Here is a 26,175-nt window from a genome sequence, read left to right on the forward strand (position 1 = left end):
ATGTTAATATAAATTAATTAGATTTCATAGTTATTATTGTTTTGCATTCCTGTTTTACTTTTACTGTGCGTATTGGTGTAGATTTGTTAATGATCTCCTGAGAGAGAAAAGCATTGAACACTCACTACACTAATTTGTGTATGCATTCGATATTATTCTTAGTACAGTATATTTGAAATTAAAAGTAATTGCTTATCTTTTGTTTGTTGTAACAAAAACTCTCTCCCCGGAAATTTTTGGTGGGGTGGATTTTTGAGGGCAAGATTGTTGGTGGAGGAAATCTCCCCGTCCCCCCAGGATTTCGCACCCTGGGTGGGGCATGTTTGCCGGAGCCTTTGGGGACAGCTTGGGGGGGGGGGGGTGATTCTATGGTTAACATTTGTATTGCTCACGAGACGAGACGTGACGGGAAATGTCTCGTCTCGTGAGCAATACAAATGTTAACCATAGAATCATCCCCCCCCCCAGCTGTTCCCAAAGGCTCGAGCAATCATCCCCTCACCTGTCCCCAAAATGTTCGGTTGCTCCGTCTCGTGTCTTGTCTAGTAAACAGTCACATTTCATGACCAGACAGTGAAATGAAAGTGTAAGATATGATGGGAACGTTCGTGTTTCGATAATGTAATAATGTAAACGTCAAAATATATTTGTTTTTGAAGATGTGGCTCACCCAAGTCTTATACAGCCAGACCAGAAGGTCGGGCACTGGCACTGGCCTTCACTTACATGCATGCAGTGGAGCGTATAGGATTTTTGTAAGGGAGTTTTTAGTCCCTGACTACTAGTCCTATATTTTGCCATCCCCCGCCCCTGCTTTCGATTTTTTGGAATGCTTAGGCAAAGGGACGTTACTTCAATGATTTATCCACACGCCACCTAAATTTTTACACAAATGGCAAATTTATGGCCATATTGGCTCTAAATTTCCACGTACACTCCCTAAATACAAACTTACATCCCCAGACGAGAAAGTCTTGAGTAAGCCCTTTATTCCCTCCGTGGGAACGCCACTGCATTCTGTACGGCTGGGAATGCACCAACCCCAACTCACTCTGTTCAGCAAACAGAGGCGTCCATTCGAACCGAACGTTGCCGAGAAAGTCCGAATCGACGAACACGAAGTGGATCCAGCAGGTGGTTTTTTGCCTCCGACTTCACGTTCACGGCAACATGGGGGGAAGGTTTTTACGAGGTCAGGGATATGCAGGTATTTAATTGTAAAAGAACTTCGCCGCTTCGACATTGCATTGAAAGGAAAGTTGCATATGGCAGCGCGGGGCTGCAGGCACCAAAGGTTCGGTTTCCCAAACGCAAGTCTCGTGTTAGATTCCTAGCATTGGCGGTGGATTAATGACCTCTCGCGGAAGGCGGATGATCTTTCTTAATTTAGGTGTCGCTCGCTAGGTGCATTGGAGGTTTATGCTTAGTTTTAGACAGGTTAATTTAGACTTGCTAATTAACTTTCGTGTTAGACAAGGGCATATTCATGTGGTGGTCCCGAAAGAGTTGATTGCTTGATTGAGTGTATTTTACCACTGTTGGCTGATCGCGAGGATGAGAATGAATTGTGATAAGATGAGATGGATGAAGGGATAATCGTAAACAATCGTTGTGACGACACAACACGAGCCTCACAGAGGATTATACTGGCTGGGAGTCCAGACGCCAGCCTCTCTAGTCTGCATAAAGCATTCCAGGATGTAGTACTTGGACGGGAGATTGACATTGGGGTGTCTTCAAAAGGTTTTACTGTACACCACCCGAAAGAGTTGACAAGAAATAAGGGGGGAACCCTCGAAGAAAACCCGCCTCCTACCGTCTACTTTCAGGGGTAGCAGCTTATGTCCTGGTGACTTTAAAAATAAACCAGGACGTCAGTTCCATTGAATGACGGTTCCCCCGTTTATTTTGTTTGTGTTTAACTTTATTGTTTCAAAATAATTTAATTACAATAGTAATACAATAATAGTAGAACATGATTTTTGACCAAACTTGTTCTGGTTTCCAGGAGAGGTTTGGTTTACATAGTAATTTGTATATATTTATTATTATTATTAGATGGGTGCTGCAAGAGTAATATGGAAAATAAAAGATAAATAGGTTGATGAGGAAGTATTAATTACAATGAAATGAATTTGAATTTTATAGATTTAAAGCTGAATCTGTTTAATTAGATTTGATTATGATGCGATTATTTGTCTATAAATTTCGTGATAAGACGAGTAATTAGGATACTTTGCATTTATTGTTATCGTTATGTTGTGGAATCAGAGGTTCGAGATGGAATGTTTGATGTAGTTTGAGAGAAGGAATAAATGAAAAAGAACAGGAAAAGAATGTGAGGTGATATATTAAAAGCATATAAATATTTATATAATTAGGAGAAACAAATATTAAAGCAAACTATACTAAATGGTTAATATTATATTATATTATTGAGTTGTCTCGTATATAATGGTGGAAGTAACTACATTCCCTAAACAAAGACAATAACTAAAATAAGCGTTTTTTTGCGTAATGAAATTAAAATTAGTGTTGCAGTACTAAAGTTGAATAAGCAAAACACTTGTAGATGTAGCCATTAGACAAAAATGAAAGATACAACGCAAAATAACAGAAATGCAAGGCCACACCCCTTCTAGAGAATGTCTGCCACTAACAGGACGTATTGCAGAAGGTGGTCGATGATCGGGTCACAATCACAACCAAATTACACATCCTCCTTGCCGGAATAGTCAACCAAATGTCTCAGGTTCGAACGGTGGTCAAGCATTGTGTTTTCTCCATCATCCTTTTCATCAATTCCATCATCCTTTTCATCAATTCATCATCGCGATAAATTGAAGAAAAGCGATGTAAAAATCTGGTTAAAGTATGGTAAGCAAGATAGGAAGAAGAGTTTTATCACGAAATCTGGTTTGACGGCCTCGGAACAACTGAAACATCCAGATGCTTCGAAACGCCCCCCGCAGAACTAAGAAGGATCTATTTCAGTGGACTAAAGACATAGCCACGCGTTTATAAGTGCCCATGTATTATTCTAATAACTCTTTCGACATGTATGGCATAAAATCGATTTCAAATCGTAGCATGAGTTTCACACGCACACGGGCTTTCCCACATTACTTTCCTGCGATGTTCCCCAAGAATTCTACCTTGAAATCTGGCATGGAAATTTGAGTGTGTTTTAAGTCCATGTGTACAGATAGGCTAATCGGAACTAAATCTACAGTTTGAAGTGCGATCCGAACCACTGTACAGTGTGCCTCCACGTGCACCTAATTCGGGACCCTTCGGTTACAAGGCGTCGGCAATACCGTGCGCCACCGGGAAGGTCACGAAAATTTGAAGGTCGTGTTACAGTTTAGAGAAACAGGTCAGAAATATACGTGTCAACAAACCTTTGAATAAAGGTAGAATGAAATTGCAAGAGAAGTTATTCACCGTGGAGAAAGTGTAGCATAATATCGATCCGATGAAAGGCATGGATTTTAAACCACATCCTTCCATTCACAAACTAGGATTGGTTAACTGATCCAGACGTTTGCACTTGGTGAGAAGCCATCAAAATCAGCAACGGGGTCAGCTGCGAGCATCTGCTTTTGCATTGGAACAGTTTTGAATCTGAAGAATTGAGTAACTAAGAAGGCAAGATTCCAAAATCATAGGAATTGCTCCAGATCTACATAATTATCCATTCCTTAAATACGTCCCAGCTGTCAAGTTGACATACTTGGCCTTTATGATGCTAATTTGAGTTTATTTTCATGCTATGAAGACCGTGATAGAAGAGGACGCAGAAAGAACATATTTATGTCGTGAGAATCTTTGAATTTGCGTAGATCCTTCGGCTAAGGCTTTCCATTAAGGAATGTAATAGATCCTATACAGTTGGCATTGAAACTGAAATGCAATTCATTAAACGGAAATTAAACTCCTAAGTTTGTACCCTTATAAATAGGGACCTAGATTTTTTGCAAGCGCGATAACACTAAGAGCGTTAATTGTTTCAAGGAAGTATTGATGTATGTTAGATAGCTAGATCCACATCCTGAAATGGATCCGAATACCATATTCTGGGATCCGAATCAGAAAATTGTTAGCCATCTCTAATGTACATGCAATAATACCGGCACTTCCTAATCACGTTTTTTATGACTATATCGTGAAATAACGCGAATGCGACACATTACGCGATATCTGTATGTTTTTGCGAATACATAATGCACTTTACAAGCGAAAAATACAGAAAAAATCACTCATTGTTGTCCGGTCTGAAGTTATACTTTATTAACATTACAAGAACAAATTTTAAGATTAAGGAAGGAACTGTTATACTGGCCTGCTCGATCCTTAAGGAAAGTTTTCAAGAACAAAGGCAAAATGTATTTTGCAACCACCTTTTCCTTAAGAAGCTATTATTGAAGTGTAAACACTTTTTTACGTCGACATTGTTGGTAATAGCTTTGCTGTATCATGTTTCCATGTGCTTGTCCTGGTCCATGTTGTGGTGTAGAGAGGTCAACACTCCGTCTTTTGCGAGGAAATTGTTTGGAAAGACTAGCGCAAATGGAGAACAGCCGAAGCTTGTCAACTTTCCTAATGTCTTGATAGTAGTGCCAATTTATGTGTAGTGCCATTCTAGTCACAAAATATTTGATGCAGTAGCAAAGTAAGAAATCGGAGTAAACAAACTTTTCTTCCAGAAGCATTGGTTAACTTGAGCAAACATTATCGTATTATTTATTGTGTTAACAGTAGAAAAAATAAAAATAATATCTAATAAGAACTTGTATACAAACTTTACACGGTGCACATGGACGTCCGCAGGATTTTTTCCAGGGAGGGGCAAGGAAGGTATTTTTTCCAGGGGGGCAAACGAAGGCAAATTTTCCTCCAAAATAGTGTTGTTCCCCAAAAAACATTACTTAAATTTGAATTTCTGGTGTTCATGCAATAATTAACACATATTATTGTGGCTAAAATGAAATTATATGTGTGAAATACATATTTTTGGGTTGACTTTCATTTTCCAGGGGGGCCACGGCCCCCCCCCCTTCCCCCCCCTTTCCCCCCTTCCGGACCCCCATGACGGTGCAACTCAAGAAACTTTTATTTCGAAACATCTAATTTTCCCTTTTTTGACGACCTTATTAACGTTGAGTAGTTTTAAACTTTTAACCTGATTTCGTAGTGGTAACGTCGTCACATTTTAATCAAGGGATCCGTTGTTCGATTCCCAGCGGAGGCACATAGTGCCACGGATCCTCCTGTAGGCCGTCCAGGTTAGCCTTTCTGTGCATAAAGTGGACTTAAAACGCTTAAAACAACAATTCAAACAATACTTCTCCATTGTTTTTGTAGTTTAGCTTTGTATTGGGAAACTTTATACTTCTATGAGTCATGCCTGACTCATCAGTTTTGCATGTTAGTAATCACTGTTGAGACCAGCTAGACGATAACAGTATTAAGTTTTCTATGAATGCTCGCTTTAAACCAAGATCAATGTACAGATTGTCATGTAGTTATGTTAGGGATGTACCTAGACGAGACATGTCTGGATCTCGTCTCGTCCGAGATCACTGTTTAACAAATCGAGACGAGAACGAGACCAAATCGTTGGAGACTTGTTGATACAGGTTATCGCCAAGGTATGTAGTATAACAACGATGATATTGCTGTCAATCTCTCGCCGATTTTAAAGTGAACAAACTGTGATAAGGTGTCTGCAGATATCCTTGTCAGCATTTCAACATCGATTGTAGAATCCTAAAGAGCACGAAGGCAAATAACCTTCATGGTTAGCATGATATTATCACAAGTTAATCTTATTTTTAATTTCTAACTACACGCCACTATAAGTAAGAGTGTTATGGTTGGATTCTTTGAACTTTATATACTTGAACCGTGCGTATTTTGATTTATCTTTTAACATCGAAGGCATTGACGACACGATTGTAAGTATAGTGTTAAAGTTAATTTCATTCACGTTTAAATTTGTACTTAAACGGCCCAATTAATGTCTCAAGGGGTGCATATGTAACACCTTTTATAAAATACAATGTACAGTGCGAAGTAATAAATTATTACACGCAAGAATCGTGTCACAGATAGCCCCACAGAAGTGTTTTGCTCAGTTTGATCGATTGTTTCCCGAACATTGAAGATTTCAGAAGAAGACAGCAACAAATGAAAAAATGCAACAAAACAAGAACAGAATATAAATCAGTATCCTGTCCAGCCTTCCGTAAATATGAAGACGCGAGAAAGAAAGGAAAGAAGGAAAATAGTAAGCGAGTGGGAAAATGATTGAGAAAAAAAACTGTTCGTGAGGAGAAAAATAAAGTATTTCGAGAAACCAATCTCGGGTCTTAAGAGGAGGACCATTCCTTTGCTTGTTCCCATATTGCCTAGTCTCGATTAGCATATGTGCATAAAGTGCATGCTCTCTATACTTCTCTTCGTAGTAGTTATGCATTGACGTGGCCATGCGGAGGTTGGAAGTTCTAACTCTCCCCCTGTAGGCCAAGAGAAATATAGGACTGACTGCTAGAGATGATGAAGGCATAGAAACATGTTACGAAATTCTTAGGCCCGCCCATGGAAATACGCATGGACGCTGGCACGCCTTAAGAGGCTATATCATGGGCAGCGGAAAAACAGACCTTCATTCAGAACACTTTTACTCGAAAACTATTTGAGACATTTGAATGAGCTTTGTGGTGAATTGATTAGAAAGGATGAATCTTAACAGTGAATATTGAATTTTTTTTATCACTTCCATATTTTAAAAGATATTAGCTGTCAAATATCTCACTTTTTGGATCGGCGTATAGAGCCCGATTCTAAGTTACTGTAAAAATTAAACCTTGAAAGGCTTTCTTGCATCCTTCCTGAGTAAACTGATTTTTTGTTTTTTCAAATTGAGAGGCGCATTGTGACAATACGCCATTTGCAAACATTGATATGCATTTTCAAACAGCTTTGAGAATGGCTTTATTCGAGCCATAGCGGGGCTGGCCATCGGCTGGCGGGGTTATGTTCAAGTCCTACAAGTTCAGCCGTCTGCCGATAGATGACTCTGACCAGGTTTTACAATAGTGGGCGTGGCTTCGCTTACTTCTTCTTCTACCCTTGTTATTGTCTTTTCCCTTGGGGGCGGCTTTTGACCGTGCTCCGACCATTTCGGAAAATCCAAAGTTGATTTCCTTCACCCGGCTGTTTTTTCATTGTGTTGCATTTGTCTTATTTCTGTTTTCCAAAAGGATAAATACATTAATACAAAGACTGTCCCAATTGAATCTTACATACATTATAGCAAAATTAAAGTTAGTTTTAAGTCAATTACATGCTTAAATAGGGTAATCGGGACTGGGGCTACAGGATAAAGTGGGATCCAGACCACTGTGTAGTTCTACCGGGGATCGAACGTGAGACCCCTTGAATACAAGTCGAGATAATTACTACTAATTTCATCGAGGAAACTCAAGGACTTATTTGGGGAGGGGTCCGGACCCCTCCCCAAGAAAGAATTTCCAAGTGCAAAAAATAAATAATGAAAATATATTTGTGTAGCATTCATTTATTACATAATCGATGGTTATAATTTCCTTTGAACTTATTGATTGATTTGTAGTTTCTAAGTCCACTTTTTGCACAGCAAGGCTAATCGGGACTGGACTTACAGTTTAAAGTGAGATTCGAACCACTACTTGCATCCACCGGGTATCCAACCCGGGATCCCTTGATTACAAGGCAACGACGATACCGCTGCGCCATCGAGGAGGCCCACTCTTTGAACTTATTGGAAGAAAGTTTGGAATTAGGGGGCTTAGAAGGACAGTACCAATTACCAAAGATTTATGATTGCACGCTACTATTTATAACAATATACATAAAATATTAATCAGGAACTTTACTTTTCGCTAACCGGATCTAACATTCTCTTTTATTCAATAAATATTCAATTCTTCATCAATTTGAAATGAATTTCTTTGTCAGGGCACTTTTTTTTATGCAAATTATGCCGATCTTAACTACAGGTAAGCTAGATAATGAATACGTGCTGTTATCCGATCTTTTTACCTATTTATGTGGTAATAATATAATTTTAACTTAAACATCATATTATTATTATTCCTGAAACAATTGGTTCGGTGTATTTCTAGATACGTGCCTTGGGAGGCCCTACAGAAATTACAGCGAAAGGAAGTGAGACAGTCGGGTACTCTTTCAAACTCTAAATCTTGTTCTTGTCCCAAGTTATGTAAAAGCTCTCTCGTTTTCGTCTCGATCTCTGAATATAATTTCAATTATAGTCACATTAACTTCAACGCATTTTAAAAATACAATTTGTGTCTATACAAAGAACACGCTTGGGCAATACATTCACATTTAAAGAACACCGATCTATTTCATAAAGAGGTAAGACAACTATGCTGAAGGTAGATTTTTAAATTTTAAATATAATTCACTGCACATTCAATTATACTATATGTAATGTTATGTTATAATAATGGAACCCACATCTTGCAAATTTTTTAATTCTAGTTTCATTGATATTTTACTTTGGATATTATGTGAATACATTATTCGTGATGGAGGGAGAAAACACACCGGAACGACAAGTGACCGGCGACACGTGTCGCTTGAGAATTGCACCAATCGAGCGTAGGCATGTGCTGCCTGTCATGCCGCTACGGTGTGAAACGTTGCTGCTGATTGGCTCGTTCCCAAGCGACATGTGATGCGTGTCGCTTCGGTGTGAGTTCTCCCTAAGAGGGCGAGTGACAATGAATTCAATTACATCTTCATAGCTTGTTCATGACTGAAAGAAGCTACTCGTGTCGCATGTCGCTCGGATTGGGACTTTCTCTCAATATCGTGTATCATGTCTACTCGGTTTGTTGTTCGTGCATGTTTTGCTTTAAACTGAATAGGCTCTTGTTGCTTGGTGTGAATGTCCCGTGTCGCTTGGGAACGAGCCAGTCAACAGCAACGTTTCTCAATGTAGCTGCAGACCGAAGTGACAAGCGACACATACCTCTAGAGAACAATCCAATCAACAGCAACGTTTCACACAGCTGTAGAATAACATGTCATACAAGCCTGCTATCAATTGGTGAAATCCTCAAGCGACACGGATATTTCATGCCGTCTAAAGCAAAATATTCACTGCGCATGAGCGAACAACAGGCCAGGGCGACACGATGCACGGTATGAAAAAGAACTCAGTCCGAGGGACACACAAGCAACAGACAACACAAGCTGAATGTTTGGTAGCATTTATTACTGAGAGCCAGTTACCAAGAGACACGTGTCGCTTGTCGCGTGTTGCTTCGATATGAATTATCCCTAAAAGTAAGCAGCTTTTGAATAGTTAATAGGTAAACAGCAGTGACAGCGCCAGACTTTCTTACGTGGGAGAACTACTGGATACCTGTCAAAGATTTGGGTGGACCACATCTTCACATAAATATATTTTGATATTCAAATTTTACGTGATCGATACTAAGAGGGTCCCTACCCTTGCAGCCACTTCTGTAGCCTTTTTAGCACATATGCTCTTAAGCTGACAATAACTATTAGTTAATCATTTTCAAATGCCATTTTAACATGAATTAATTCAGAGAACAACCAGTGTAGCATACAGGTATGAATAAGCGCATGATTTTCTAATGTCACTATATGTTTCCATTCACCACACCTACCATAGTTTATCAGAAAGATATTAATTTACATTGAAGAACGAGATCAGATCCTGCGTGGCCTAGGGACACGAGATCGAGTATGAGACTCCGTCTCTAAAATAGAGCCAAACCAGAATTGGAGGTAGGATATTTATTCCTTCTCATGTGTGAGCCGACGAGCTGTAGCTATGTATACAGTTGTGAAATACGTTTTCTACCACACTTTCCTTTTCGTTTTGGAGAAAAACTACCAGTTGCCCTTTAGTTTCTAATAATTTTTGACACCGCTGAATTCCCAACACCAGCCACTTCAGCGATTTGCCGCACAGTCATGGATGTGTTCTCACTCAATGTAATAATTCTAGAACGTTTTCTGGGTGTTATATCCATACTGAAAACACGTAGGAACACGGAGCACAACAAAAGCGTGTTTACAACAGCCAAGCACTCACAGAAGTCTGTTGGTTAATAATTGGCATTGCACCACAACGACACTAATGAAACAACAGAAATGCTTCAAACCTTGCAATTGTTGTAAACAGTATCAAGTACGCATCAAACAGTTAGCTGATACTACTAGTATAAGTTTATGTTACGTATTTATTCGATTATCTCCCATAAAGAGTGGAGGACTGTAGAAGTGTGATTTTTCTCTCTTTGTCCGCATTAATTTGCACAGCACTGTATGTGTGATTGTGAGTGTGTGTGCCCGTATCTATAGGTTAGATTACCATTCTTATATGTATTTTTTCTTTGTATTTCTTATTTCTCTGTAATTTTAATATATATTTTTATTTTTCAATATTTTAATTATTTCACATTCATTTTTTTGTAAACATGGTCAAGTGGAAGAAAAGGCTCCACAGTCTTAACTTCGCCATGTAAAAGAAGACGAAATAAATAAATAAATATAGATACATTGTTTGAAAAGTAATAATAATTCAAAGGAATTTTAATGGTACACTTCTATGGTACGGCTAAATGATCGGGCAAGAAATTTTATGTTAATTGCGCAGTACTTCCACATTTATGGTAAACACCAACAAATACTGCTGTTTCACTACATCTAACACGGATGATCTTTCTTCTTCCTCGCCGTTACCTCATTTCTGTAGGTTTCATTTTTTTATTAGTATTTCATACTCTCGGTCTCGACTACTTCAAACATACCTGAACGTTATTTATCAACTTCATTATTTACAGATTATCATAATCGAAATTACATCCATAAAGATAAATCGTAAGTGTCAACTGTGAACCTGTGCGCCGTCATTTCACATATTCAGGCGAATTCAGTTTTCCGAGGTTCTAAGAGTTGAAACAAGACGCCAGCCCCATAGATCAGTCCCTGGGCAGGATTGTCGTTTGGTGCCTCCCTTTCCCCCGCACTACTAAGCACCGACATTTTATACTTTTTTCTTATGCAAATTGTGAAATGATGAAACAATTAAAACTCAGTAAATGAAACAACAACAACAATAATATACTAGACCTTGGTGGCGTCCCTTCATCATCATCGCGATTAGCCGATGTTGGCTAAAAATGACGCTAAATAACAGAAATTGAATAAAATATATAAATAATACTTGTTAAATTTGAAGATCAGTAAAGCCGGCGAATGGCAAAACTGTCATAAAAGTAACAACAATAACAGCGGCGCAGCGTAGCGACCATTTTATTTTCGTAAAGTGTTTGCGTTCCTAGAAACTACTCTATCCCTCTCCAGTAGTCGGGGCATCAACCCATCTCATGGTAGGTGTAAAGAAAATCCACCCACTGTTTATAAGTTACACTGTAAATATTTATTTCCCACCAGAATACTTCCGATCTGCAGCAAATTTGAGCACCAGACCTTGAATATAGTTGTTTTTAATATACGAAGATAAAAGATACTCGTTCGTCTAGAGAACAATCCAATCAACGTTCGTCTAATATCACTAAGGTAAGGACTTAGGGCAGTGCGGGCAATTCTCAAAATTATATTATTGGTATCCTGAGATCCTGGCCAACACGATTAAACAAACACTTCAACTAACCCAACTTACGAGGAATTTATACTCAAGCTCTCAGCCTCGAACCCCTGTCCTTTAGTAATTTCAAGAATCTGAAATATTACATGCAGATATTCTGAAAATACACAGTTTCATTTCATGCAATGTACAAAGAGAAATGTCATTCCTTTAAATTAACAGTTCCTGTCACGTTTCACACAGTTGTAGGATAACATGTCACACAAACCTGCGTTCAATCAAGCGACACGGATATTTCATACCGTCTAAAGCAAAATATTCACTGTGCATGCGCGAACAACAGGCCAGGGCGACACGATGCACCGTATGAAAAAGAACTCAGTCCGAGGGACACACAAGCAACAGACAACACAAGCTGAATGGTTGATTGCGTTCATTACTGAGAGCCAGTTACCAAGAGACACGTGTTGCTTCGATATGAAGTATCCCTAAAAGTAAGCAGCTTTTGAAGCACAGTATGAATAGTTAGTAGACAAACAGCAGTGACAAAACATATGTAATGATATATATATATATTATATATATAGAGAGAGAGAGAGAGAGAGAGAGAGAGAGAGAGAAAATTGCCTACAAATCCGCACCCTAATCAATATTTATTAAACATATCAAAACATATTTTTTCATTCATCAATTTTTTACGCTTACAATAACCTCTAATTATTACTAAATCAATTTTTGTATTTTCCATCTAATATCTTATTTAGCTCTTGCCAGTAGGCACTTTATCTACATATGTACATTTTTTTTGGCCTCCATCTCATCAGACTTAGGATATCATTCATTAATTTCCTCAATTATCTCATCCAACTCGTTTGCATTTCCACCCTTCTACATAGGAGTTGTAGCTTACCTGGCGACGTCAATTGAACAGGGGAGGTCTAATCAGCGTTAGCTTCCATCGTATACATTGTTCTCATCTTCAGGGATGAGATGTTGTTGCTATGTATGTGCTCGAAACGTTGGAAGATAACGCCGATATAATCTGGCTGGTACACCTGTTCGAATCCTTCTACATGCTAAATTGAAACAACAATCTTTCGTAATCATTAAACAGGATGGAATAAATAGCGGGGAGGCTTTTGTAATATTAGTAATTTAAATTTCATCCCCATTAAAAACTGAGCATCCTCGATGGCGAAGTGGTAGCGTCGTCGCCTTGTAATCAAAGGATCCCGGGTTCCATGCCTGGCCCAGTCCCGATTAGCCTTACTGTGCATCAAGTGGACTTAAAACACCAAATCAATAAATCATTAAGAACTAATTTTAAAATTTTATAATGAATTTCGGGTGAAATATTCAATATACTAACCTTCATTATTAATTCAATGCCTAGAGAATTATAAAAAATTGGGGGGAGGTTGTATTTATATACACGAACGCTCGGGAGCCAATATAAGTTTACAACCTGGAAATCGGGTTTTCTCTACCGATTCAATATCTCCAATGTTGTTTGTGCTGCACCTGATTCAAAATCGGTCATAATTTATTTCGGAAATTATTTTTGGGAGAATAAAGCCAGTCGATAAGAGAGCTTGACTGCCGTTCGATTCCCGGAGGAGAGGGTGAGGAAAGTGGGCTCCTCCCACTGCATGGGGTGCATCTAAGTACAAGGAACTCTTCTATATAACTACGGAGGAGCATAGAGACGATTTGCATCGCCTCTATAAATAACCGAGACTGTGAATATGTAAAGGGCCACCACCACCCACCCACCAATATGCCTTCGAAACACATTGCATAATTCAGGTAGGTGGCTTTACCAATTTCTTTCAAATACAAGTAGCTAATTATAGTAACAAAACATATTTTTATACATAATTGGATTTTTCAAAATTACAATAAAATAACAAAGCAACCAATTTTGTTGTAATTCTATAAAGAATAAGTTAACGTAGGCCAGAATCGGTGAACTTCCCGTTCGGACAAATGTCGATGTTGAAGTAGTGGTCTAAACAGGAAAAAACTGCTTACTGGCACGTAATCTGACTTAAATTTGGCAAAAAGCAGTCTATTTTTTAGTTTGAAAGACCTTGTGACATTTGTCGAGCCGGGATGAAGTTCTTCATAACTAATGGGATAAGGAAAAAGGAAAATTTAATTCGTAACACTACTAACGGACTTATTACGCCATTTGCATGACGTAATTAATAAATACAATAATTCTAATTACATGATTATTAAAAAGCAAACATTTCTTTGTAAATAATAATGTAAAATGCCTGTTTTTGAACAATCGCTCCCCTGTTGTAGGTTTGTTATCCATGAAATATCAATCTGGAAATTTTGTTTCACAGGTACCTGTCATAGAGTAATCCTCACGCTGTAAATATAATTTTTTTAGCTCCCCCATCGGAGACATCTGGGCTCAAAATTTTGAAAAAGAGAATCAAGAAACGATCAAAGAGCTATAACAGTAATTCAGTCGAAATACTCTGATATTACATAACTTCCCTAAAAAAAAGATCCTAAACTTTGAATTTTGGTCAAAATCAATATGTTGAAAAAATACACGAAACATACAATGTAGCTTGAAATGAACTGAAAACAATGTTTCTTTACCCAAGCTAGATGAGTTATCATAATTACCGCAACTGTCTACAAAGGCTAAGAATGCCGCAAATCATAAATCAAACATGGCTGCAGTTTTTAAACGAAATCAAGTTTAGGAAAATACTACCCTTGCATAGGGGTTACAACAACAAAAATATATATAAATAGAAAAAGTTGACCATTTTGTTAATTATTATCTTTTTGGAAAACATGGTATTAAATAACCATATTTTGCTTTAGACCTAATATTAATTAAAATATGCAAGTTTGATTAAATTGGTGCATATATTGCGTATCAGTGAAAGTTTTATAAAAATAGATCAAATACATTCACAGTGTTGGTTTTATGCAAGGATAATGTTGGAAAATTTTCCACTTGAAATCATTCACACTGAGAATCGAACCTGGGTTTACTACGTGGCAGTCCGATGTCATATTTTCTCTGCTTTTCTCATATATCAGTTTTTACTCAGTTCCATATTTTTTCACATTCACATTCAGAACATAAACATCCATGTCTTACTCGGGATTCGAACACAGGACCCCTGCTGTCGAAGCGCGCTGCGCTAACTACCTCGCCCCAGAGGTCAATAATAGACTACTGGGACTCCTTATTCGTTGAAGAGAAGACGCTTTCACAATTATGTATGTTGCAAGCCACATATTGTTGCTGCAGGACACTATATTATCGTCTGGAATTTTGACACGAAATGGTAAGATCAGCCTTTGGCAGTGAAGACCCGAACAGCAAAACCTAGGACATGTCTGAGGAAAGAAATGACAAGGGTTTTACGACCTGTCAATCACTAACTACCCGTGTACCGGAGGAGGCGTGTTCTTGAGGAGCCTCGCGAAGCGGGCCTGGACAAAACATCTGGTGGTGTAAACGCTGTGCGCGCTCTATCGGCAAAAGGAAGGCGAATTCGGAAAAGGCCTTTCCATGATATACAGTCTTAAGCATTTAAACATACGGATCCTGGCAAACAGCACGCAGCCATTGCCCATTCCTATGAAGCAATGAAAATCCGCCTACAAGACCAATGCAACACGACACGATACTGTTGGGATTTAGTAAGATCCATAAAATCGCGAAGAGCGACATCTGCGAATTCTACACACACGCACACGCTAGGAGGTGATCTCTTTGCCCTCCCAATAAATGGGCACCTCTTTTATTCATTTTTTTATGCACCCTCTGCTGCTAGTATTGCACACGGTATAAAACCGATGCATAAGCTGAAATAGGAATTTTGAATTCGAAATCATATGGAGCAGATTGATTTTCTTCCTGTATTTCCTTCATTAGACGGAAGTTCAAGGCAGGCGTCTTGCTTCTTTTACCCTTCTCGGTCTTCCTCATTATCAATTCCCGATAGTACGATACCGGATACTCTGTAGCGGAATGGTTAGCACGATGGGATCCCGGGTTCGAATACCGGCCTGGACATGGGTTTTTGTGCGTGTCCATTCATAAATGTCATCATAACTCATCTCCATCTTCGCGATTAGCCCAAAGTGTCAGAAAAGCGATGTAAAATAAACAAAATCAATCAATATCGGACAGCAACCACACAAATGAAGTCTTGCAGCGAAATCAGGAATCTTATGCCTCTTATCCACGTAAAGAATGAATATATTGTGTACTTTCATCCATTAGCACGCACAGATGGCGTATGGTAGCGTCGTCACCTTGTAATCAAGGGATCCCGGGTTCGATACCCGGTGGAGGCACGTAGGGGTTCGGATCCCACTTTAAACTATAGGCCCAGTCCCGATTACCCTTTCTGTGCATGAAGTGGACTTAACCCACTAACTCAATCAACCCAACCACCCTCGTTACTCATGAATTGCAAGTGGTAGAACTAAATCTTAATCCCATGTCTCAGAAACTAAGTCAATTGCTATCAGATGTAAGGCGATTTCCACTCGGTTAGATTCCACTAGTAAGTTATTTTTGACAACGAGAATAAATAAATGAAGCACTTGGATCAATTACGGTAGTTCATTTTTGTCACCCCAAATTTTTGCGCCCTTTTCTGTCTATGTCTATACCTGGGTCTGTATATCAGCTGTCTGGAGAGGGACTTCGCTATTTTAGCTTGCCCAGGGCCTTCACATATCAACATATCACTTAGATGGGTGGGCGTAAGAGTTTTTCCGTGGTGCGATATTCTTGCGTTTGTCGGTCAGTGTAGCAAGATACAACTCTTCAGGAGTCAGTTTTGTTACAAATGATAAAAGAGGGGGGGGGGGGAGAAAAGCAGATCTGCATGCGAGAAAGTATCGAATCATTAATTTATTTATGGTGTACTCATACGTTCAGGAATCGGGTAGGGAAAGCTTTGTGATTTATTTCCAATTTTCAGCTTTAATGTTTGTTTTTTTAAAATTTTTTTTACGAAATACAAATCGCTTAGTGCTGCCAGATTTTTTCGGTTCTAGTTTTGCTAGGAAAGTCCGTGTGAAATATAAACAGGATGACTTTTCAACCGTACAGTCGCCGATGTAGCCACGTCAATTTTGTAATTTTTCGTTGGTGATTAAGACCATTTTGTCTAGTGGATGGTTCGACTTTGTAGTGTATATTATATCTGAATATCAAGAAGGGGAGACCTCCGAAATGAAATAATGCAGATATAAATTATTTCTAAGTCGGCCTACGTAGCATATTTCTCCTGAGCCCCACGACGAGGAAGGCGACAGTGGCTCCGCCGCAGTTGCTTAGTGGGAACTGGTGCAGCAAAATGGTGGGAAGCCTGGGGAGTGGTTCCTTCGACTTTAAACATACTGCTTAAACCAACCTTTTTATAAGATTTTTTAAATGTTTTTGTTTTGTGTTTCCATTATCATAATTTGTTAAATACATGCTGTGTGTTGTGTGAGCTGGTGATGGTGAAGTGGAATTCCGGTATTTTGTGGTATCAAGTTCTCCACGAACAGGCACACCCCTCGTTATAACCTTGAAAGATGGCAGTGCGAATGGAAAACTCTGCAGGTCGGAAGGTTAACTACAAAATGATGGTATGTGTTATTGTCACCTTAAGATATTTAAGTTGTGTCTTTAGTATAGAATGCGAAATATCATAATGTGCCGGATTTTACGTTTGATTGTTACATTCCTGAACTTTTCCAAAAACTGACCATCCTTTTCATATTTGGGGTGACCCCACCCAATATAAATTACTTAACTTATTTTTGTGTAAATACAAAGGTAGGTACATGCAAATTTGGTTAACAGGTGTTTCCATCCGTGGATCATGCGATTTCGTAGATTCTTTCTCCGTATGGTTTACATGATACTAATTAATCACTTTTTTTTTTAAAAAAAGTTCATATTTATACCGTATTGGATAGTGGATAATATTTATGAAAATATGATCAGAATCGCAAGGAAGTTTTTCTATTCATTATTAGCGATCAGTCGGCTTGCCTGTCAAGTATATGTATCTGAAATCATATCGGTTTTTGGTTGTCATTCTTTGCAAAGTAAATAGTGTGACTGATATGTTGATGGTTATTAGACTTTTTTTATAGGCTGTGTTAGTGAACGACAATAATTTGGACATTTTGTTTTTGTTACTAAGCCGGTAAACCGTAACAAATTTACTTCCAAATGAAATGTTTTAATCGGGAGGGGAGGGGAAGTTCCGATGGAATGATGAAGCAGTAGGGAATTTTGCCGAGTGGCGGCGTTTGTGTAGCGTTTATGCTGTCTTTATTTTGACGTTTACTTAGGAATGTTTCCTGCATGACCTCCCTCCCCATGCCTCGAACTGGCGAGTATCCCTGTTGGATGTGTGCCTAATTTATTTACCAAATACGGCAACCTTACTTTTTAGCAATATAAGGGTATACCGAAAATGTAAATGTCTGACGAAATTCGTTTCAATGTGAGAAGCCATAATTATTTTTTTTGTAGTTTGTTCAGGAACACAGCCATATACAACGAAAAAAATGTGTTTAGTAACAGAAGCCCAGGTTCAGATTGTGCAATGTTCATGTCATGGTACACATGTTTTAAATGAATTAAAATCTATTCATGATTACACTGGTCAGGTTTTCTGATCAAGTATGGGGTGGGTTTTTGTGTAGAGCAATTTTCCCCATCCCATATATGCTTATGGGAGTAGGCTAGGTGGATCAAATTTGCTGTTCTGTAGGTTGTGTTTGATTGTCTTAGTGTTTACACATGAGCATTGTCACCTGCACAGCCTAGTTTTCACAGCATAATTCCCTAGACATTAATATTTTCTGCATCTTTGAAACACACAAATTAGTTTCTCTGAGCTTGACCACACTCATTTCCAGTTTTCTAAACATATCTTTATCATCCTGTGCAATTTGCAAAAATCATTACACAATCAAAACCGTTACCAACACATATATTGCCACAGGTTATTGACTTTGTATTTTTTTGTACTGCAGTTTCTCAATTTACTTCTTGGAAATAAGTAGGGGTACAGTTTTTTTTCATGTACCAAATGTACATGTGTAATTAAGCACACATTAAAAATATTACCCAACCTTTTGGCACACAGGATATATACACAAAAATAAATTTATCTTGTATTGATCACAAATAAGTTTGCTTATGCTACTGGGTCATTCCACGTAATCACCCAATTGAAGGACAAGAAGTTGCTTCATAGTCATGGTTTTGCTTCAATTTTTTTTGCTGATAGATACTTGGTCCACTATGACAAATATGTAATATTAGACTTGTCCAACAAATATCGAAAGTTATGAATTTTTGAAAATTTGAAGATTTTGAGAAATTGGGTGGACGAATAAACGCGTCATGTGAAATGAGATTTACAAAATTGTTACACAGCATAATCAATACACATCAAACATAATATTAAAAATCAGAAATGTAATATTTTTCATAGTAAAAATATTACGTTTCAGAATAGGGTGTATGAACCAATTTTCCACTGCCACACAGCTATATGGCCCTAAAACACTCACAAATTACCACTAATATGAGTACTCATAATATTATTAGAAATGTAGAATAAGTGGGAGAAACATTACTATGATGTTCACCCACTTCTAGTTCACAGAGTTTTTGAGCCGCGGTAGCTCAGTCGTTAGGGTGTCTGACTACCATGTGAGAGATTCAATATTTTTGTTCTAACACACAAGCAAGGGTAGTCCAAAGCAGTCATTATTTTTCTAAAACTTGACTTTGTTTAGAAATGCTGGCCTTTTTTTTATCCATGACTTCGGGTATTTTTTGCCTTTGCAGACAGTTCCGAAAATTCCGTAGCTCAGCTACGAAAAATGATAGAAAGCTGTGGTAAACATCATTGTTTTCAGTACATTTCAAGCATTATTTTATGTTCTGTGCCTTTTTGCAACATCTCTAATGAAAATGGCTAAAATTTAAGAGGGCAAAATTGATTATCAATTTTGAACAAAAATCAAAAGTTTAGGATTTTTTTTTAGTATGGATGTAATATAATATGAGAGCTATATGTATTTGTACATAAAACATACATCCCAAGTTTTTGGCAAAAAATGTTTCAGCTCTGCTAATGGTTTCTTTTAGCAGTGATGTGCGGTGACGTCGACACTTGGGGTAGCAATCAGTAGCATGCTAAAGGGGTGTGGTTGGTGTGGGTCATACCTCTCCCCCCCCCCCTTTAGGGCCCAGTATTCCTAAGAATAACAGGAAAAGATTGCAAAATGATGAATGAGTACTAAAAAAAGTACACGTAACACCCACCCCCCATTCGAAAATAAAAGACTATTTGATTTGACCACTAAGCCAGAGATCCTAGGTTCGAATCTCGGATTGGCAATGGGTATTCCTTCATCAAATTTATCGTATCATCTTCGCGATTAACCAAAAGTGGCAATAGCGAAGTAAAATTAACCAAATCAAGCAATCAATCAATGATTTGATGACTTTTGTTACTTAGCGTATCTATTTTGTCACATTTGGTTAATTATCATTATATATTCCATATTTGTAAGAAAGAGAAGGAAAGAAAGCATAACATTATTGTCTGCACGTAACACGTACCCAATTCAAATAATAAAACTATATCCCATATTATATATACCGGTACATATTGTACAATGTGTAAAAAGTTGTGTAAATACAGAGAACATAAGTAAGTACTGCAGAAAATTTCCCCGTAAGTTCTTTAGAGGATTTACAAAGAAATCGAAGGGAGATAGATTAGGAGACCTGACAGCAATTGCTTTCAACCATTGCAGCGGGGGGGCAAGGGAGGTAGAAATCTTCCCTTTTCTTTCTGGTGGCCGTTTCTATACTTGGAACTGGTGAGGCGGAGGAAGAGCGAGCTAGGCCAGTATGAATATGAATAGTATTTGAAAGCAAGTACAAAATTTTGCACATTGGAATGTCTATGACTGATCATTTTTGTGATTCGAGATTTGTTTGTAATTCATTTTATAGTCAGATGGACAAATTGGTACTAGACCTACAGTTTAAAATGTTCCTCCATCAGGAATCAAACTTTGGACCCCTCGATTAGGCAATAGGCATTAGCTCATATGCTATCAGAGAGGCCATATTTCTAGGAGAAACATGCTCCCTAGTCCTGTATTCCTTTTGGACATTACCTGTCTTTATAGACGTTGTTTTATGGCAATTAACATCTTTTTAGATACTCTGGTCATATTTACGAGACTAAGCAAAATGCAGAAGACTAGATTTAGAATATAATCTTAATATTTGTACCTTGAACCATTGCCACTAACACTAAGTGAATGCTTATCAACTGTGTTTACAACACGCTCTGCGACACTTGCCGGAACCATGGCAGCGAGTGTGATTTCTTGCAATGAACTGTGGGGGAAGTTGTTCATTTTTTTTTAAATAAAATATTTATGCACATATGAAGATATTACTTACTTGACTTACAATGTAACATGAAAACTATGTGCAGGGGTACAAAAGTACAAGGTGCCTGAAAATTTTCACCTTGTGCCTGAATTTTTGAATTTTATAGCCTATATAATATTTCGAGTTCGCCTATGGAAATTTCTATTACCTTCTATTTAATGAAAAACAGTGTAGTATGTGCTTTTGAATGTTTGAGTGTTTTCTGTATCACGTGTATCATGAAATCAGAATAATAAACATGCCATTATAAATTTTTGCACTGTTGCTAGCCAAATTTTAAAATCTGCAGCAATATAGTAGAATCGGCCATACATTAGAATGTATTGCATAGTTATTCAGTCATGTGGTTACTAGTTGAGTCTTTTTTTTAGGAAGCCCCCACTCCACTGCAAGAACTTTTAATCCAATTTTGTATTGACCAAGGTTTTTGAGATCACATTTCATAGCTTATCTTTCTTGTATTTATGGCTTACTTAGCCGGTATCTGAAAAATAATAAATCAATTAAAGAACTGGCACAAATGTGCACATACAGAATGTACCCCCCCCCCAAAAAAAAATCAACTTAGAATGGAACTATTTGTTGTAGAGAGTTAGTATTTGTTTTATGCTGCACAAAAGGACTAGGTCTTTCAGTGAAGTAACAATGTAACTTGTGTACAATGGCAATTAGGAAAAGGACAATTTATACTCAAATTCCTCTTCATTTAACTCTTGTGCCAACACAATAAAGAAAAATGTATTGAAAACTAATAAAATGCTGCTCGGGTATGTACCTACAACTGAGATATTACATTGTTCGGAAAGTAAGTTCCATCATGCAATAAAATGAAAAATCTAAATAGTAATATCATGACCTTTATAGGGGTGAGAATATATACATGGTACAACATTCACACATAATCGCCATAAGAATTCAAGCACGCATCACAGCAAAATACCAAGTTCGTGATACCCCTATCATAGAACGTTTCCGTCTGAATGGAGAACCATTGGGAAACTGCACGTTTCAGTTCATCGTCAGTATCATAATGTTTTCCAGAAAGGAATGCCTTAACCCTCGCATTACCAAGCGGGGTATTCCGACTACAACAGGTTGATTTTTCCCTATAATAATTTTATCTGAAGATCTACATACTTATGGTTTCATGGCTTTGTCCTAAAATGATTGATATTGTATTCACACTTCTGACTCATTTTTTTTGTTTTTATAGTTATTATTGACTGGATATATTGGTGGGGTTGTGAGACTAACCCGCTTGGAATGAAATGTCTTATCTTCTTATTTGTCAAAAATGAAGGTTTTACGAAATATGTCTCTCATTCATCTGCGTTATTTAATTTTCCCATTGTTGAGTTTTACCATACATCCATTGTTTAGCTCAAATAACATATTGTTCTCTATTGTCTCAGGTTACTGTAGTTGAGTTGAATTAGAGTGCGCATACATGGCAATGCTGCACTAGTGTCACCATATGGTCTTTATGTTCAGTTTAAATACTTTTAATAATTTGAAAAACTGTATTTCAATACTTAATAAAGATATTAATTGAAAATAACAGAATCTAAAAACAAATATTACACTAAATCACAAAATTGTATTGGGGTAGTCAAAATACCCTGCTTGGTAAAATAAAGGTGTCGAAAAGCTTGGCAACGGGAGGGTTAAGGTGGAGGAACAAATGAAAATCAGATGGGGCAAGATCAGGACTGTAAGAGGGATGTGGTGGTTTTTCCCAATGGAAGGTCATCAGGAGTTCCTGAGTTGCATTTGCCACATGCAGACTAGTATTGTCGTGGAGGAGAATGACACCCCTACTGAGCAATGTTTGTTTTGGATTGCACGACTCTGGTTTTGAAGTGTCACACAATAGGTTTCAGCATTGATGTGCTGTTCATGCTCCATAAATTCCACAAGCAATGTTCCATGCCTATCCCAAAACACAGTGCACATAATTTTTTTTTGTTTGTAAGCTTTGGTTTTGGTTGCATTTTCTGTGGTGATGCAGAGTGCCTCCACTTCATGGTTCTTAGTTTCTGTTCTGGGGTTTCATGCAAAACCCATGTCTCATCTCCAGTCACAATCCGATCCAACAACTCATCCCCCTCCTCACTATACCGTTTCAAAAACTATAATGCATTTCCCATTCTTTCCATTTTCGGAGAGCTGGTGAGGGACCCAACTGTTACACAATTTGCGAAATTTCAAATTCACTGTCACAACAGACGGTCGACCACTTCGTTCTTCATCATGAACACTAACCCGTCCACCACGAAACTGTCTCACCCATCGTCTTACCATTGAAGCACTCATTATTTCTTCTCCATACACCTCACAAATCTGACGGTGGATCTCCGCAGCTGGAACATTACGTGCATCCAGAAAACAGATCACAGATCGCACCTCACATGTGGCGGTAGTTTGGATTGTCCGAAACATAACAACTACGCACTACTCTCCTGACCAACTTGCCTCAGACTGACGTCTGCACTTCATCAAGGTTGTGGGTACACATGGTGCATGCACATTCACACTGCCCCGCTTCAGCACTACGATATTCATCAGTGGAACTTACTTTGCGAAGGATGATATACATATGGTTGATTATTATTTTATAGTTTATTATTTAAATAAAAATAATTAAAAGTAGTTTTGATAGCTATTCCAAGAATGCTTTTATGGTGAAAGTCCAGGGGGTCAGGATCCCACCAAAAGACTTATCAAGTACCAAAATTAAATAATGAAAATATACTTCTTTAACATTTGTTCCATATTCGAGGGCTATTTATTTCCACTGAACGTACTGGAAGAAGCAGGCCCTTAGCCAGAATTTTATTTCAGGGGGGAGGCTCATCCATTATCAGCAGAGGGGGGCAGGCCATAAATAAAACTTGATTACTAGGAATAATAATAAAAAGGTAAAGTGCTACGCACCATGCCATGAGAGGATATAGGGGGTGTGGGGTTAGGGGCCCACACTTGCTTGATCACGGCCGAAGGTGGAGGTGATGTGATCAGCACCATGCTCCTGGATGCCTTTACCCCCCAGAGTTTCCTCCAGGTACCCACTTTAGACAACGCTGGGTGGGCGCCGGAGCCACTTGAACAGGTTGAAAAAATTCATGTTCTCTACCACCAGGGATCGAACATGGGTCTCTCGCATGGTAGTCAGACACCCTAACGCCTGAGGTTTAGATCCCACTTTAAACTGTAGGTCCAGTCCCAATTAGCCTTGCTGTGCATAAAGTGGACTTAAAAACAACAAATCAAATCAAGATATTAGATGTAAAATTAATTACCACTATACACTAAGCCCCCTTTGCCCGCCCCTTGGCTTCGTGCCTGGGAAGTAGGCAAGAATTTGATTTGGATCATATGGCTTTGAGTGATGGTACAAAACAAGATTTATGCACTCTACTACTTTATAATAATATAGCTACGTAGAATACTAATCAGGAACTTTACTTTTTGTTAACTGGATCTAAATCCTTTGTTTTTCTTGTTATTCAACAAATATTCAATCCTTTATCTTTTTGTTATTAATTTCCTTGCCAGGACAGTTGTTTTCATACAAATTTTGCCAATTAAGTACATGTAAGCTAGATAATGAATCCATGCTGTTGTATCTCTTCTTATACTGTCTTTTCACCTATTCATGGAATTAAAACAATACAATTAATTTACATATTATGAAGTGACTGATAAATTACATAAACATATTATTATTACTGAGACACTTGGTTCAAACTAGGGATGGCCAGATCCTGATCCGGTTGGTTCCGGATCCTTAGGAACATAAACATTAGATTTGTCACTGTGAAGGACTTTTAATTCAATGGAAGCGTCACACTGTAAATTGTTCGCGACAACCATTCATAATGAGCAACTCTTCATGGATGTATCCGATTAAAATAATGTGCAATGGCATGCGAACGTCTCTCCCTAGACGTCACTTTGATCTCGATGCATTACCGATGCGCTAAACAAATTTTAAGGCATTTTTCTAACACCTCGAAAAGGAGCAAATTGATACAATAATTCAGTCATAACTTTTTACTGATTAAAGATACGTCGAAAAAACCTTCACCATTGCATTTCTCGTGAAATTCTAGCCCATTTTGATATGTCTTACGACCCCCTTCCCATTTAAAATTCTGAAGTTTAATTCAAGATGGCGTACATCAAGATGGCCGCCGACCCTGCGGGTGTCGTCAATGTGGTTCCCCCTTGGCCTGATAACGATTGGTCATCACCATTTCCATGCTGCGCGCTGCAGTGGCCTTGTACCGGGGGTGTTAAGTGACTTATTGAGCCACCCTGTACATATATATATAATATACATACACATATATACATAGTGTGTGCGCGCGCGTGCGCGACTTGTAATTAATTAATACACTTACTAGGGAGGTCTAAGTCTCCCCCTCCGATTTCCATGAAACTTGGCAGGTGTATAGAGCCCCCCCCCCTCAAATGTCAAGATGAGGAGAAATTGAAGTGGGGATCTGACCCCGAAAACACGTAAATATGGCATAGGAAGAAACAGGGGGCATAGGGCCTCTCTATGCACCTGTCAAATTTCATGGGAATCGGAGGGGGACATAGGGGTCAGATGATTCCCACGTCAATTTGTCCTTATCTTGACATTTGAGGGGGTTTTGCCCCCTAAAACCGTTTTTTAGCTGAAACAAAAAACACGTATTTCTTCATTTGGGCCCGTTTATACACACACCTGCCAAGTATCATGGAAATCGGAGGGGGACACAGGGTCAGATACTCACTTCAATTTGTCCTCATCTTGACATCTGAGGGGGTTTTGCCCCCTAAAACAGTTTTTTAGCTGAAATAAGAAAACACGTATTTCTTCCATTGGGCCCCACTATACACCTGCCAAGTTTCATGGAAATCGGAGGGGAACACTTAGATAACCTCCCTTGTTAGTCTTACACTTTGTAATTATTTAACACTGCATATATTATAATGTTTTATTTTAATTTGTAAAACTGTAACTGTAGAACAATTGTATAAT

At 38.3% G+C, this 26,175-nt stretch overlaps 1 protein-coding gene across 6 annotated transcripts in view; it reads left to right on the forward strand.

The window, feature by feature from the left end:
* Positions 1-26,175, forward strand: part of shep (RNA binding motif single stranded interacting protein alan shepard) — a 154,735-nt gene that overhangs the window by 79,438 nt on the left and 49,122 nt on the right. The window contains exon 1 of one of the 6 annotated variants that reach the window (XM_083120481.1): positions 16,995-17,290. The exons of the other annotated variants lie outside the window; for them this stretch is intronic. Coding sequence (XP_082976607.1) covers positions 17,237-17,290 — 54 coding nt within the window. The 5' untranslated portion in view covers positions 16,995-17,236. Of the gene's footprint in view, positions 1-16,994; positions 17,291-26,175 lie in introns of those variants that run through there. 6 annotated transcript variants of the gene reach the window in all.

The sequence above is a fragment of the Lepisma saccharinum genome, chromosome 4, assembly GCF_977018435.1.
Source record: "Lepisma saccharinum chromosome 4, izLepSacc3.1, whole genome shotgun sequence".
Classification (NCBI taxonomy): Eukaryota; Metazoa; Arthropoda; class Insecta; order Zygentoma; family Lepismatidae; genus Lepisma; species Lepisma saccharinum.